Below are 16,754 nucleotides of genomic sequence, written 5' to 3'. Positions count from 1 at the left end.
CTATGGCAATTTGTGTTTCAACCTTTCCATCTTAACCTTTAAATGTACACACATCACTAAGATAGTTTCTGTTGGGTATCAATTGGTAATCAATCTTACCAACTCCTTCATTTATATTATTAGTTCTTCATAATTTACAATCAGGAATTCCAATCTAGTCTTAAATTCCTACAATGTAGTACAATACTCAACACTTTTTTTTTATTTATTTAAATAGCCTCATTAGTGCATGTGACTTTTTGTGACTTCCAACTTTATTTGTGTGAAAAATGGTATCCCTTTGAACAACTTTTTCTTTTTTTGGTGTGTATATTGAGTTGTAGATTTAAACAGGTTTTGTCAATTTAATGCCTACAAGGGCCATTCTTGAGTGACTCATTCCTCTGAATCCTATTGACAGGTCTTTCTCATCAAACTAAACTGTAGAACCAAATTTGGAATCATCTAAGTTTTAGTGATTAGAGAATTGCTAGCAATGGAAGAAGCAAACATCCCTTTCTTTCATGTTGATATTGCATCTGAAGTTTTGTCACGATTGTCTGCGAAGGATCTTTCTTCAAGCAAGTGTGTCTCTAAAGGATGGAATTCGTTTATTAGTAGTACTTCATTCTTGCATATACTTTCTAAACGGTTAGAACGAGAAGGACCTTCTGGGCTTTTCTTTCAAATGTTCAAGGATAATGTGGATTGTGTTTCTAGACCTATCACATACATTCCTATTCACAAGAACAAATCATTCGTCCAAAATAACATATTGAATTTTCTTCCAGAGAAAGTTGTTATCATGTCTTCGTGTAATGGGCTTCTCTGTTGCCGGAGTTGCATCCATCCTATTGATGATATTTATAGAAGAGTGCGAAATAGGGAGGCAAAGGAACTGGTGATATACATTTGCAACCCAATGACTAAAGAATGGATTGCATTGAAGCCAGAAGGGTGTGTTGTTGGTGATAGCATTGGATTAGCTTTCTATCCATTTGGTTATTCATTAAACACTCGCCCTATTATCAAGTTGGTAAGCATTCAACAATCAAAAGTGGATCCACATTTGTATTCATTTGCAGTGTACTCCTCACAGACAGGTAGTTGGACAACTTCTAAAGAGGTTTGCCATTGCAGATATCAAATTTACAAAAACAATAAAGTTTTCGTTGGCAAGATGTTCAATTGGCTAACTCAGAACCACCATATTTTGAGTTTTGACGTCGAAAGAGAGCTTTCTAAGGTGATTAAGTTACCTGGTGAAGCTTCAAGTTCACTCATTCTTGGATGTTCAGAAGGATATCTTCATTATGTGTGTGTGCATGGTGAAGATTTTAGTGTGTGGATGTTGAAAGATTATTCCTCATCTGAGTGGGTGCTCAAGTATCAGGTGACATTGGTTGATATATGTCAAGAAAGTTATACAGATTTGACTCACTGTAATGTAAAAAGGCGCTTGCTTTTGGCTTTCCATGAAGATTTGTTGTTTATGCCAATGGATAGGTGTTTGTTCTCATACAATTTTAGGAGTAGGAAACTGCAGCAGCTTTGCTATATATCTATGCTACAAGATTTAATTTTGTCGAATCCAACTGTGATCCCATATTCCATTAGCTTGGCAGCTGCAGGGGTTTTCAAGGAAGATCAAAGTGATGAGAACAAGTCAAGTGAAGATCTAAGGGATGTTTCATCCTTGAAAATTTCAAAAAGAAAAAGGACATGTTAGAATCCAACTTTGCTCCATATTCTCTTAGCTCAGCAGCTGCAGATGTTTTCAAAGAAGATTAAACTGATGGGGTACCCAAGTGATGTTTCATTTCAAGGAGGACCAAAAAGAAAAGAAAAACAACACAATAGAAGATTCCTCATTGTTAACTAGGATTTTGTTCCCTCTATTTTCAGGTAGTGGTGTTGGACATCGATTGAAGAGTATGAAAAGGAATTTTAATCTTTTTGAAAGGGCATTAGATTAGATAGTTAATTTTCCAATTTTTTAGAAAATATTATATTTGAATATAATGATCATATTTAATTTCATAATAATATTAGAATAAAAATTTCAAAAAATTTAAATTCTCAATTTTTTAGTATAATTATTTTAGAAAAAAATATATTAAATTGTGTGAATATTATTTGATGAAATTGGGCTAAATCATTTAGTGTGATTTTTTTTATGCAAATAGTGCTTAATTATTCTAAATAAAAATTGCAGGAACAATAATTTTAGGAATTTTGGAAATTTACTCCTAGATGTGTTAAGAGTGAAGAGATTCATTACTGTGGGGCCCAAATGATTGACGGGCCAGGTCCATCTACCCATGGGGAATCCAGATGTCCAAGCCGAGGAGGGCTATGGCCCAAGCCTGATAAGATAAAGCGCAAGAAATCCTTGGGATACATCCAAGGACAGTTTGGTCCTCGGCAGAACCTAAAGTCCCACCGAAGAGAGGGGCAAAACCGGTATAGGAATAAATTTGAGAGAAAATCTAAAATATCCGGGAAAAGCTGCCCTTATTGCCATTCAATGCTCTGCACCTGACAGAGCCGCCTTCTTTGGCTTTTACAACCACCCCCAACGACTTTGAGTATGGATTGATGGGACAAGTATCAATCTTGGAAGGTTTAACCCTACACGTGGACGAGGGACAGTGGACACGGGCTAATATAAAAGGAAAAGTGAGTAATGTGAGTAATCTATAAGACCTGGCTGGGAAAAATGGCCAAAAACCAGAGCCTCCCAGCCCACCTCCAGGAGAAGGACTCCAGGGGTGAAGAAAACTTGACCTTGTATGAACACCATGAAAAACCCACTGCCTGGTGACCAAGGCCTTGCCTTTCAAACCTACGCTCTACAAATGACATTGTTTAGGCCTTTTCACGTGTGAACCCAACACTGTTAGGTTCGTTACGAATCGTGTCCTTACAATTACATTTAATGAAGAAGATAATTATATTTCAAAATATGAATGGAAAATTAATTAAAACTAGAAAAAAAATATATATATATATATATATATATATATATGTAAGGACTCAATTTATAACGACCCCAAACTAGTTTTATTGGGTTCAAACGTTAAAGGCCTAAACAATAAATTTGTAGAGGGTGGGTTGAAAGGCTAGGTCTTGGACACTGGACAGTGGTTAGTCATGGAGTTCATGGTGGATGCACAGAGGTAAACTAAGTTTGTCCATGGATCTTATCCATTGAGTTTCATTTTCTTATTATTCTCCCTTTTTCAGGATTCAATGGCATGGGAGACGATATGTCCCCCCAATCCTGAATTGCTTCTCTTTCCTTTTTATACTAGCCTTTACCCTTCCTCCAGCGTCCACGTGTAGGTTCAACTTTCTAGGGTTGATACTTGTCCTATCAGCCCATACCCAAAATGGTTGGGAGTGGTCGTAAAAGCTGAAAAGCATTGCTCTGTCAGGCGCAGAGTACTTAATTGCAGTAATGGTAGTCTTTCCCTTGTCCTTTGTCGCCACACTATTCAAGGGTCCTTTCCACATTAATGCGGAGGTGTTTGGCTTTTCCATGCACCGCTCCTATACCATACTCGCCTTTTTTCTAAGTGTGCCTTGGCATGCCGAGGACAGTATCATCCTCGGTTTTATCTCTAGACCATTTGGACTTTCATTGCATGTCTTCGGCAATGTCTTTCCTCGGCTCGGGCCTTGGGTGCTAATGTAAAATGAGCCGGGGTCACAAATTCTCTGGCCCCACAATATATATATAAAAGTTTATCATCCTTGACCTTTTTCAAAGTCTGTCATTCTTATTGAAATTTTGCAAGTTGAAAGTTTTGATATTGATTTTTATTCAAAAGAAATACATGATTTTTCATGGTCTTTTAGTCATCAACTTCTATGCAAAATTCGATGGTAGTGCTAGAATTATCATTGTTATGAGTGTACTATATTGAGGCCTTTATTAACATGACATAGAAATTGATGTACGGCAAGAAATCTTCCATGTGATAGAGTAAAAAAAATTAGATTCATAGTTTGAAATCTCAAAATTTGAGTCATTACCTAAGGGGTTTAACTATTCACAAATATGTGCAAGTAACATTGTTGAAACTTATAGTTTTGGGATTGTTGTGATGCATATAAGTGGTTATCTTTTTGTGGTGAATTGTCGGATTGAATGAGAGGCCTCTAGCTTTGGCGTGCTCTTTTGGTGAAGGAATGAAACAATTAGAGTGATCATTTTGTATTGTATGCTAATCATATTTCTTGTATTTACTATTTCGTACCAAGTTTAGGCTAATGCTTGGGATAGGATATATGCTAACGCTTGGGATAGGGTATCCAGTATAACGAACATATGTAACTCCCCTTCATATATAATGGGTTACACACTTGTGGGGTTTGGAAGAGAATGATGGGTGGTGGATTTGAGGGGCAAAGTTGATGAAATCATTGGGTTCAAAGAGGAGCAACCACCCAACCATATACACTCTAAACCCTCTTTCTAAAATGGTTAAAGAGTGTGAGGAAGAAGGAGAAGCAAAGCCCTCACACAAAAGGGGTTCACCCCATATAAGAGAGACTTACTAACTTTTTTTTTTTTAAAGTGTTATGTAGCCTAGACACTTAATTCTTGTTTAATCTAATTCCCTCTTTCAACCAAAAGGAAAATTGTCTTCTTATAAATGCTTAAGCATTCCATAATTATATTATGGTAGAGATAATTTACGCTACAAAATTTTATTATTGAACGGTTTAAACAACGCAATGCTGAACTTGGCCAAAAAAATTTCCAAATTATAAAAGCAACTAATTTACATCCATTGCAATATTATAATACTTGGATAAAACGCACATAGATATAATGCAAATTGTAGAAGCCTTTTGGAAGACTAAACAAATTGAAGAAAACAATAAAATGATTACTACAACAAAACAAAACTCCGCAAAAAATCCACAGGCTGCCAGGACAGACAATTCCAGTGGGATGATCTTAGCTTTTGAACCCTTTTTTTCTTTTTTTGATGAAAGCTTTTGATCCATTGCATATGGCCTAATGTAGATTAAAAATTTGTACAGGCCACTTGCATTTCCTACCATCAGAACCAATCCCAACAGTCTCTAGGGAAATGTCAATGCTTCGATGTTCAACAGCACGTGCAATGCTAACACGCAATTGAATCTTTGTGGCAGGACAGGCCTCAGTGCCAATTGCGGCCAATCTATCACCACTTGGCTTTCCTGATGCCATGGCAATTGGCTCACGGAAGGTAAGAATTGTTTGCGACCAATGTGTTTTCGGAGTGTATGGGGATGTGGACAACACAACTGGCATTTCTTTGCAGAACCTGCTGGTAAAACCAGTCTCAAACCACAAGACAACCCCATAACTCGATCTTGTTTGACATTCCAAATTATTTGACATGCCTGTAGAACCACCAGAATATGGTTCCAGCTCAGCGCTTGCAGTGAAATCCACGTCATCGTGATTCATTGTTGCCAAGTCAAACGTCTGAAATAAACAAAAAAAGAAATGCATTTAATATAAAATACTCCAGCAAGATATATAACTAAACAAAATTATGTAGGGATTAGTGCAGCATATAAGTAGATTCAGGCAATATAGTCGATATTTACAATTAGAAGTCTAGAGCCAAAAAGTTAAGCAAGGTTTACCCTTAATCTAGGAATTAGAGTTGGTTCTAGAATATACAAACCCATGGTCCATAGTGCCAAAATCAATTTTTTCATAAAGAATAGTGGGAGATTCTAGCCTTTTGCTCTTAATTTTAAAAAATTTAGCAATCTGCCCCTATTTCGAAACTATATAGGGATATGTCCCTGTTTCGATACTCGATTACCTTAAAATCGAGTTTCAATGAAATACTCGATTCATAGAAAATCGAGTTCTGCCCAATAAAACTATAAAAAAAAAAAAAAAAATGTATGGAACTTGATTTGAGGGAAGTCGAGTTCCAAAACGCTGCTATAAGACTTTAAAACGTCATTATAAGGCCTAAAAACGTCACTATAGAGCTCCCTAAAAATAGTATAGGGAGTTATAAAAAATTTGCAGGAAAACGCAGCTATAGGCTCTAAAATGTCATTATAGGGCTTAAAAACGCCACTATAGGGCACCCTGAATATGGGGCGACAACAATTATAAAAAAATTTTACAGGAAAACGCCGCTATAGGGATTTAAAACGTCACTATAGGTCTTAAAAACACCACTATAGGGCACCTTGAATATGGGGCGACAACAATTATAAAAAAATTTTGCAGGAAAACACCACTATAGGGCTTTAAAACGTCATTATAGTGCTTAACCACTATAAGGCTCCTTGAACCTAGTATGGGACTTATAAAAAATTTGCAAGAAAATGCCGCTATAGGCTTTAAAACGTCACTATAGGGTTTAAAAACGCCACTGTAGGGCACCCTGAATATGGGGCGACCACAATTATAAAAAAAATTTGCAAGAAAACGCCGCTATAGGACTTTAAAACATCACTATAGGGCTTAAAAACGCCACTATAGGGCTCCCTGAATATGGCGCGATCACACTCATAAAAAAATTTTTGCATGGAACTTGATTTCTTGAAACTCGAGTTCCAAGCAATTTTTTTTATTTTTTTTAAAGTTTGATTGGACATAACTCGATTTTCTACAAATCGAGTATTTAATTGAACTCGATTTTAGGATAATCGAATATCGAAACAGGGGCATGCCCCTATATAGTTTGCAAACATGAACATATTGCCAACTGTTTAAAAAATTAAGGGTAAAATGCTAGAATCTCCAAGAATTGCGGCAGAAGTTTATGGTATCTACTTAAAAGAAATATTTTTTGGGCCCAAAAATTGGGCTACATGACAGGGGTAGTCGTTCCGATACACATAAACCACCCGGCCTGTACAAAAGAGAGTTTTGAACCAAGGATGCTGATGCAAAGTCCAAAGTCAAGGAAAACTTTCCAACCTCTTTTATGTCATTCTATAAAAGTTGTTAAATGTCTTAGAATTGTTTTGAACCCTGCAGAGCATGAACGCCCCCGGGAGCTTGTGTAAAGGCATAATTTGATCAAAGAGCTCTAGAACAAAGCTAAAAGAAGATTTTACAAGTTCACATTTTTAACTTAAATATAACTTTGCCAACCTTTTCCAATGCCATTCCATAAAAGCTCTGTTATCTGTCTTAATGATCATGCTAGAAAACTTGGATACCCTTAAGAAGTTTTAGAAAGGGGTACAGGGTACTGGAGAAAGAAACCCATAAAAATAGTAAGTCTAAAGAAAGTAACTATTATTTCCCTAAAAGTTTGGCAACTCTAGAATTGTGTTCAAGAGTGCAGGTGAGCAAAAACTTAGGAAATTTATAATCAAGAACTTAAAATTGCAGTTTATGGAGAAATTTAAGAGAATCAAGATTCACTACAAAAGTCAAATTAAAAATGGCGGAAACCACCACCCACCCCCCAAAAAAAAGTCAAATAAATTCAACCTTACATAGCCAAGTTTATGTTATGTAATATTGGTGCAAATAATTTGTAGCTTCATAGGATTTTTTTTTTTTTTTTGAGAAGGAGCTGCCTAGTTGTTTAATTTATCACTAAGTCTTTTTTCTTTCCCTTCTTCTATCAAGTGAATAAATTTTCTTCATAAATTAACTTATGTGTTTAATGTACTATTGATTAACATTTGTAGCCGAGGTCGCTTCTACAATAAAGACCTATAGGCTACAGACCATGGTGTATTCTGTTTTCATCTCCTATTTTCTATAGAACCCACTATCGCACCACTTACTGTAATTCGCCAATTACTTAAAACTCTAAAGTCATTTTCTGTAAATTTCTACAACACAAAAATACTGCTACTAAAGTTCTTATTACCACAAGTTCCCTTAATTAGTGTCTATTTCGCTTTGTGCGAAGTACTAGGAGAAGGGTAACTAAAAACAGTGCGTTAATTTTATCAAAAGAGCTTTAAGGCCCTCCAAAAAGCCTTTAGCAAAAGCTCAATTTGAAGAAAAAAAATTTATAGGCTCATTTGTGGGTTTTTTTTTTATTTTTAATAAAGATTAGAAATACTATTACTAGTTACGCTACCCACGGCCTGAATCTATACCCCCTAAATACCCCAAACATTTTGTATTGGGGGAGATACCAACTCACCTAAGAAGTGCGGTGGTGCTCGTGCTTTTAGAAAAACCATACTTAGACTTAAAATAAATAAAAGATATCCAATATTCTCAGTTATATAATGTAAGTCATTCTAAGTCTCCACAACTAACTGGGTCTATTGGTGATGAATGTTATAAATTATGATGTTATATTTTATAAATTATATGATAAAGTTTCTCCCTATTTGCTAATAATTTACATGCTCCGAGTTTGAATAAAATGGATATCATCATTTTATTACTTGCATGGATTGACTGCTTGAGCTGTGCTCTTAAGGACTTATAACTTTGGCCTAAGATGGGCATGAGATCATAATATTACATGCAAGTTATCAATGTACTAAAAAAACTCCACTGTATTTAGTTTTCCTTGTCTTTTTTATTTGCATTCAATTGCTTACTTGAAAGCCTAGGAATATTAGAAGTTTATGATATTGACAAAAATTTTGAAATGCAAGCTTTGGCAAGAAAATTGCCACTTTGCTAAAAGTTTTATAGATCAATTGATTGGCATCTCTTAGTATTTCCAAGACATCCAGAGTTTAATGGATTATGAATTTTGTCAAAGAGATGAACACTTTAACAAAAACCTATGATACTGAAGTGAGTGTTACGGATTATGTTGTTCAGAATCAGATTTTTTTGATAGTGTGCTTATGTGTGTGAAATTATCAAACTAGATTTATTTATTTACGCACCATTCTAATTTCTGTTTTTGAATAATTCAAGAACTCTATGGGCGTGAGTGTGAAAATTAAAGAACTCTAGTAATTTGGATTCATAAAGTATAAAATCTAGATTGATTTTTGTCTTTTTGGCCTCTTTTTTACGCTCTAAAATTGGACGATGATGTGGATTGGAAAGTTTTGTTTCTGCTTTGAAAAATTTAGTGAAAACTGAAAAGTGTACAACTTTACTGGCCAAAAAGTAAGGAATTATGTTTCTTCTCATTTTTATAGGATCAGGCTTGATCAACATGCGAATACCATATCAATTTTGACTCTCGTCTCTTGATGTTGTCTTTTTCTTCTAATTAAGCATTTGATTTCTATGGCAAATTGTGTTTCAGTCTTTCCACCTTAACCTTACATAGATACATGACTAAGATAGTTGTTGTTGGGTATCAATTGGTAATCAATCTTACCAACTCCTTAATTTATAATCTTAGTTCCTCTAAGTTCTTTTTTGCTAATCAACAACAATATCATTCAACAAACAAAACAAAGGCTGTCAACCTTACAAGCATCAGCAATCACTGCTGGGATACAAAACATATTGAAACAACATGCTCTACAACATCTAAATGCATACTTTGCAGCCACATGGGCAGCATTATTACAACATCTCCTAACCCAACTAAACTTACAATTCAAAAAGAGTTTACTCATATCAAGTATATTACTAACAGTAGTAGCAATGGACCAATCAGGCTGCATTGCCTGTGTGGTTAGGGGATCAAAGCAGGATTTAGCATCTCCTTCGATGATGATATGCTGCCATTTTTCTTTTTGCGCTAGCTGGATTGCCCAATATACAGCTTCAGTTTCAGCTTGCAAAGGAGAACACCATTCATGCCTTTTTGCCCATACTTTAAGCATCTCTCCATTTTCATTTCTTGCCACCACCGCTAGAGCTGTGGCATTTTCAGACACAGCAGCATCCACATTGAGCTTAATCCACCCATCTTTTGGAGGTTCCCAACCAACTATGCTCTTATCCTTAGAATCAGTCTTTTCCTTTGCTAAGGTCTTAGCATATTCCACAGTTCTCTTCTTTATAAGCTCGGAAGCCTCCCTAATGTTTATGTGCCCGGCATTGTGCAACAGTTGATTTCTCATGAACCAAATTTCTTCTAATGTGATCATTATTCTCAATGAGATTAGTTCATTTTCCTCTTTATTTCTTGCTGTTTCCACACCCAAAATGCTGTTTGGGTTAACAATGAGTTTGACAATATCCTTAGTAGTGGAGATCGGTAAGGAGTCAGATCTCAAACCATCCCAGCTAGCAAACCAAAGAGCCCTGGCAACATTGCATTTAAAAAATAGATGGCAGCAACTTTCTATATTTTCACCACATAACATGCAATTAGGATCCCCACCACCAATTCTCAGCACAATATTTTCTTTTGTGGGGAGAGCATTTTGTCCTATCCTCCATAATAGCATTTTTATTCTTTCTGGAGCTTTCAGCCTCCACAATTTCAGCCAAGGCACATTATGTGGAGCATTACTTGGAGATAGGACATGGGAGACACGATAGGCTGACTTTATCGAGAATTCGCCCTTTTGGTCTAGAACCCAAATAAGCTTGTCTGGTCTAGAGTTCAAAGGAATTTGGATCTGGATAATTGCTTGAACTGAAGTTGGGTCAAACAACTCTTGGAGAAGGTTGATTTTCCAGCTACGACAACCTGCGTCAATTAATTGAGATACCATCAAAGGGTTTTGGATGATGCAATCATCTTTTGGTTTAGGTTTGAAACCTTGAACCCAAGGAATCCATGGATCACACCAAGCATCCACCGATGTACCATCTCCAATCAAATAACAAGCCCCTTTTGCAATAAGCTTTTTAGCCCCTTCTATTGCTTTCCACACTGGTGAAGATCTCTTGGGAGGATTTTTGCGAAGCCAATCATTTCTAACTTTGTACTTTGCCCTGAGAATTCTCATACATAAGCTATCTCTCTTCGAAGCTATCATCCAAGCAAGTTTAGCCAAAAGAACTTGATTGACATCTTTGGCTTTTTTGAAACCCAACCCACCATGGCACATTGGTTGGCACAACTTATCCCAAGCCCTCCAAGCTACAAACCTTCCTTCAGCCTTTTTTGGCCTCCACCAGAATCTTCTGGTTTCTGCATCCAGTTTATCACAAATCTTCTCTGGTATATTGAAGGTAGACATGGAGTAAGTGGGGATGGCTTGAGCCACAGACTTGATAAGTGTGCTTCTTCCTGCCCAAGATAAACATTTACTCCGCCATCCCATTAGCCTTGCTTCAAGTCTGTCTTGTAGAAATTTGAAGTCCTTTGAAGGTGCTTTAGAGAGAAACAATGGGGCACCTAAATATATAGAATCTTTCTTAAGCCCTTTCATTTGAAGAATTTGTTTAATTTCTCTGCACTTTTGTTTCTGACAATTTTTAGAGAAAAACACACCAGATTTACTTCTATTTAAGCTTTGGCCTGACCAGCTACAGTATGTTTCAAGGCACTGATTTATGGTAGCCACTTCTCTCCTACAAGCCTTTGAAAATAATACAATGTCATCCGCATACATCACATGCGTAATGGCAGGCCCTCCAACACTTGCTTTCACTCCACTAATGTTATGGTGTTTAAACTCTTTTTCCAATAGCCTTGAGAGAATCTCTTGCCCCAAAATAAAGATATATGGGGATAGAGGATCCCCTTGTCGCAACCCTCTTTCCGGCTTAAAACTTTCTGATTTCCCACCATTTATCAACACCTCAAAGGACACTGATGTGATACACTCCATGACCCAATTGATAAACACCTCATTAAAACCAAACTTGATCAACACACCTTTTATGAAACTCCAATTAACTCTGTCATATGCTTTTTGAAGATCTAGCTTAATAGCCATTAAACCCTCTTTCATTTTCCTTGCTTTAAAACTATGCAGCATCTCTTGGACAATAACTTGATTCTCAGCAATCCACCTATTGTGAATAAAAGCTGACTGACAAGGGGATATAAGCTTATGCAATACAGTCCTCAACTTAGACACTAACAGTTTAGAAATAATTTTGTAGACAACATTACATAAACTTATAGGTCTATAATTATTTAGAGAGCAAGGATTATCAGTTTTGGGTATAAGGACTATTAAAGAACTATTTACCTCACTTGGCAGCTTGCCAGCTTCAAAAAAAGAGGACACTGCATTTATCACCGTTTCTCCCACTATTGGCCAATATTTTTTGTAAAATAACACAGGAAAGCCATCAGGTCCAGGAGCTTTGAGGTCACTCATTTGGAACAAAGTATTCCTGATGTCTTACGGGGAGGGTATGCTACATAACAATTGGTTCTCCACATCCGAGATGCAAGGGATGACAAGATCATCCAGTTGCTGCGGGAATTCAACCTCTTCTTCACTGAATAATAACTTAAAATTTTCCAAAAAAACATTCCTTATTTCCTTAGGTTATGTGATCCAGTCCCCAGCATTATTTTTGACTGCCTCTATAGTGTTTCTTCTTCTACGAACAATTGTTGATAGGTGGAAGAACTTGGAGTTCTTATCCCCTTCTCTCAACCACAATTCTCTAGATTTTTGCCTCCAAAGTACCTCACTTCTGTAAAGCCATTCATTTAGTTCATTTTGCAAATCAATCTCCAATCTATTATTCTGTTTATAGATTGGATTTTCTTGAGTTTTCTTTAATTTTTCCATCAGTGAGCTTATCCGCATTTGTATGTTGCCAAAAATTTCCTTGTTCCACTTACAGAGTGCTTCTTCAGTAGCATCTTGTTTCTTGCAAAGTCTACTTAGCTGTGAACCCCACACTTCTATATTCCAAGCTTTTTCAACCACTTCTTGGCACCTCTCATCCCGAATCCAAGCAGCTTCAAAACGAAAAGGACGAGGGCTGAAGCACTCATCAGGATTTGTGTCTAAAAGGATAGGCAGATGATCTGAGTTTAAAGCTCCTAAGTGTTGAACAGCTGCTTTCGGGAATACTAGTCTCCAAGATATGTTAGCTAATCCCCTATCTAATCTTTCCTTAATTGCAGCACTTCCCCATCTTCCTTTAGCCCACGTAAACTTATTTATTGAGTACCCCAGATCGATTGCTCCAAGATCAAACATTAGCTCCTTTAAGTAATTAGGGGCTGATGTTCCACCTTTAGCTCCCCTCAGCACTTACTATGTAATTAAAATCTCCCAAGCAAACCCAAGGGCCCTGGAAGGATTCAAGGATGGCACAAAGATTTTCCCAGGCTTTTCTCTTCTTTGCAGGATACGGTGGTCCCTGATAACCCACCAACAACCATTCACATAAAGTGTCTTTTATTTTAACAGCCAATAGATTTTTATTGAATTCCTCAACTTCCACATTTACTCCCCACTTCCACATCAAACATAAACCCCTCGCTTTACCCTTTGCATCAACAACTAGTTTACCAGAAAATCCAATAGAATTCTTTACCTCTTCCATACATATCTCCTTAGCTTTTGTCTCACTTAGGAACACTAAATCTGGTTTGGCCCCTTTTATTTGAGCCTTTAAGGCCCGAACTGTGGAAGCACTGGAGATGCCTCGACAATTCCATCCTAAAATCCTCATGGGTAGGTTGGGGCATGACACCCACACCGATACACTAAAAGCCAAGTATGATGAGCAGAAAATATAAACCCCAACAGCCACAAAAATACTCAAGATTAAACTACTGAAAGTAAGAGAATCAAGGCACTTACAAGTTGCAATAACAGAAATTGGTCTTATCAGATGGCGACCCACTTCCGTGACCGTGATGGATTCGAGGGCAGAAATCATTCACCAGTTATACCCACACCGAAGCCCGCCAGTCCAAGGTAATAAGCTAAAAGTGAAAATTAAGGGATAGGAAGATGGGTTGGTAAGAAAACTGGTCTTTGGGGCTTGATTAGGGGATTTCAGATATTTAGGAAAGGACCCACAGTAAGAGTGGGTAGAGAAGTCCTACACGCTGGTGGTGGAGAATAGCCACACGGAGATGGAGAATACCCACCCAGAGGTGGTGGAGAATGCCACACGGAGTGGAGGAAAACCCACACAGAGGTGGGAGAGAAGGCCACACGGGGTGGAGGAAAACCAACACGGAGGTGGGAGAGAAGGCCACACGAATTTGTCTTAAGATAAAAAAAATACAATTATTTATCCACTTGTTTGGTTAGTTCCTCTAAGTTACTTTATCAGGAATCCCAATCTAGTATTGAATTCTACAATGCAGTACATTAGCACTATTTTTTTTCTTTAAATAGCTCATGGATTCTAGTACTTCCTTGCTTTCCCCCGGAGGATTTATACTGGGTTTTGTATAGCATATAAATTATACTATAGCCTCTGTATTTTTAATAAAATTTGGGCCTTTTACAATGAGATGGGCCTTTTTTTCTAAGGGGTAAAAAAAAAAAAAAATTTGGTGGGGGCCTTAGGCCTAGGCCTAAGTTGCCTAAGCCTCGGGCCAGCCCTGACTGCACATATACATATACCACAGATTTACAAGAAATATCTTGAGTAGATGACACACCCGAAGGAACAAGGCAGAGGACTTATGGCATGAAAGAATAGCTCCGTGACCCTGGTCTTTTTCTTTGTCAAGCATTGGGGCCTACTTTGGAACCGTGTTATTACCAAGGCCTTTTGTCAACCCAAATGGGCCTCGTCTATTCCATTTTGGACTTGAGGTTTCAAACCCATTTGCAGTTGGGGAAAAAAATATGAAAAAAGTATTGAACAACAATTATTATCAGCAAAATTCTCGAGTGATACATGTGTTTTGAAAAGAATCTAGTGTTTTTACATAATCAAGATAATTAATGTATTATTTCCTAAAAAAAAAATATAATAATGTATTAACTATTTGTATATTATTATGATTATTTTCATTGTTATCTTTTTGTTGTATTATATTAAAATCTTCTCACTCTTTTTTAATTAATGTTTTGTATATTTGTGATAGTTTTATCAAAATTTTCCATTATAAAAAATTTATTGTAATAAATTTATTTATTAGATCCAACTTAAGATTCAATTAAGATAGATAAATAGATAGATAGATATTTTCTAGTAGTTATTATTAAAAATAAATATTTTCAAATTAAAAACACTATCTACAGTATAAAATTGAAATATGATAAGAATAAAATAATTTTAAAAGCAAGTCTAAAATCTTCAAATTCCACCTACCCCTTATAACTATCGAATTATCAACAAACAAAAAAAATCACCCAATAATTATAGTTCCAAAGACATTCGGAATGACTTTATTCCTATAATTATCACGACAATTTAAAACATATATATGCTCGCGAGTTTTGGATTGAGATAAGTATTGCACCTAGTGCAATAGCTTTTAATAGCTGAAATTGAGAGCTGAAAAAAGAAACTTTCAGTCTTAACCATTAAAAAAAATAAAGTTAGACAAAGTTAAAATGTAAAAGAGTAAAAAATGTTATGATAGGTAATTAAACAATCGCACTAGCTTCAACACATATCTCAATTTGTGACTTTTAGCTCGCCTCTATAAATAATTCTTTCTAATGGAAGCAAAATTCCTCCCAACTCCCACCATAAATTCAACATAGTTAGGTGTCGCCTTGAAATTTGAAGTTTAAACAAAAAGTATTGAATCCAAAGTAAAAGTGTTTCTCCCTTTTTTTTCCCCAGGATATCTTAAGAAAACACCTCTTCTAACGACACGCATTTGTTCACACTTTAATGATTTAAATATTTGTAAATGTGTGATTGGATCATATCACTTATACACAAGCCCACCACTAATATTTACTAAAAAAGAAAATCTATTTTCCCTTGTCATGTATCTAAATTATGTCAAAGTGTGTGGGTCCTAGATTTTTTGCTTAAGAAAATCTTAATCATTTTAAGGCATAGATTATTATTATTATTATTATATGTAACCAAAGTGCAAGTCCCTTCGAAAATTAGTAACTTTGTGTGGATACTCCTACATGACAGTTTGCCAACCTTCCTTACCCTTAGGAACAGGGGAATCCCTGTCTTAGGTGCTTGCCCTTTCTGTGATGAAGAAGAAGAATCCACTTCCCATCTCCTTTTATTCTGCCCTTTTACCAGAGCTAATTGGCATGGTACATCTTTGGCAGTGCACACATCAGATTTTATGAACTGTTCCATACAACAATGGCTTGGGAGGTTGTTGCATATTCATAAAGCTCTACAACCAGAGAGCATATCTTATCTACAAGGGATTTTCACAACACTTTGGACCATATGGACTCACAGAAACCTTGTTGTTCATGAAGGGAAGAACCCAAACCCTCTAGAAGTTGTACTAACTACTCAGTCTCTTGTTTGTAGGTACAAAGAAGCCTTCTCTAGCTGCAGTACAACATCTCTTAGAAGGTCAGATCAGAAAGGAGAAAACAAGCTTCCTCAGAATCTTTGGCAACTCATAATTAAGGTAGCTAGAGCAAGAGCCAAGAAATTACATCGTTCTGGTTTTGCCTATGAAGCTATGAATCTACCAGGGGATGTCATTCTGCAGAGAACATCTAGCTGTACAGAGAAACAACCTGCACTCACAATCCAGGAAGCAATGCTTGAAGCTGTGATTAAGGCTAGGGACTTGGGATACAATTTTCTTTTGCTGCTCAGTGATAGTAGGAGATCAGTTCTTGTTTCCAACAGACAGTGTACTCCCACTTGGCAAGAGAGAGTTTTGTTGGCAAGTGAAACCTTAATTCACTCTGACTTAGTCTTCCATGCTGTGTATGTCCCAGCAGTTGTTCTTAGTAATGTAAGCTCCTTAGCCAAGTTGGCAACTGAAATGCCAATTAATCATTGTATGGTCTAACTTTTTTGTAAGCTTCTGGTGTTTTATCAAAAAAAAAAAAAAAAAAGTGGA

At 36.5% G+C, this 16,754-nt stretch overlaps 3 protein-coding genes across 3 annotated transcripts; 2 read left to right on the top strand and 1 right to left on the bottom strand.

The window, feature by feature from the left end:
- Window positions 1-475: 475 nt before the first annotated feature.
- Window positions 476-1,708, top strand: LOC115984781. Its single transcript, XM_031107787.1, has one exon. It carries the CDS (start codon window positions 476-478, stop codon window positions 1,706-1,708), a length of 1,233 nt encoding a protein of 410 aa, XP_030963647.1.
- Window positions 1,709-5,008: 3,300 nt separating this feature from the next.
- LOC115984779 lies at window positions 5,009-12,975 on the bottom strand. Its single transcript, XM_031107786.1, has 3 exons — window positions 12,454-12,975; window positions 9,541-11,841; window positions 5,009-5,467 (listed from the first exon to the last, which is right to left on the bottom strand). The coding sequence occupies exons 1-3, from the start codon at window positions 12,973-12,975 to the stop codon at window positions 5,009-5,011; spliced, it is 3,282 nt and encodes a 1,093-aa protein (XP_030963646.1).
- Window positions 12,976-13,615: 640 nt separating this feature from the next.
- On the top strand, window positions 13,616-16,703 carry LOC115984778. The gene is made up of 2 exons (XM_031107785.1): window positions 13,616-13,701; window positions 15,848-16,703. The coding sequence occupies exons 1-2, from the start codon at window positions 13,616-13,618 to the stop codon at window positions 16,701-16,703; spliced, it is 942 nt and encodes a 313-aa protein (XP_030963645.1).
- Window positions 16,704-16,754: the final 51 nt, after the last annotated feature.

The sequence above is a fragment of the Quercus lobata genome, chromosome 4, assembly GCF_001633185.2.
Source record: "Quercus lobata isolate SW786 chromosome 4, ValleyOak3.0 Primary Assembly, whole genome shotgun sequence".
Classification (NCBI taxonomy): domain Eukaryota; kingdom Viridiplantae; phylum Streptophyta; class Magnoliopsida; order Fagales; family Fagaceae; genus Quercus; species Quercus lobata.
The sequence above is the reverse complement of the archived record's forward strand: the minus strand, read 5'-3'. Positions and strand labels throughout refer to the sequence as shown.

Excerpts from the sequence above, each read along its gene's own strand:
- LOC115984781 (XM_031107787.1), top strand. The coding sequence starts at position 476 with ATGGAAGAAGCAAACATCCCTTTCTTTCATGTTGATATTGCATCTGAA.
- LOC115984778 (XM_031107785.1), top strand. The coding sequence starts at position 13,616 with ATGGCGACCCACTTCCGTGACCGTGATGGATTCGAGGGCAGAAATCAT. Across the intron at positions 13,702-15,847 it reads CCGAAGCCCGCCAGTCCAAG|TTTGCCAACCTTCCTTACCC; the intron begins GTAATAAGCTAA and ends CCTACATGACAG.
- LOC115984779 (XM_031107786.1), bottom strand. The coding sequence starts at position 12,975 with ATGTTTGATCTTGGAGCAATCGATCTGGGGTACTCAATAAATAAGTTT. Across the intron at positions 11,842-12,453 it reads AATGGCTTTACAGAAGTGAG|TCAGCTTTTATTCACAATAG; the intron begins GTACTTTGGAGG and ends TCCCCTTGTCAG. Across the intron at positions 5,468-9,540 it reads ATTGGTCCATTGCTACTACT|ACGTTTGACTTGGCAACAAT; the intron begins GTTAGTAATATA and ends TGTTTATTTCAG.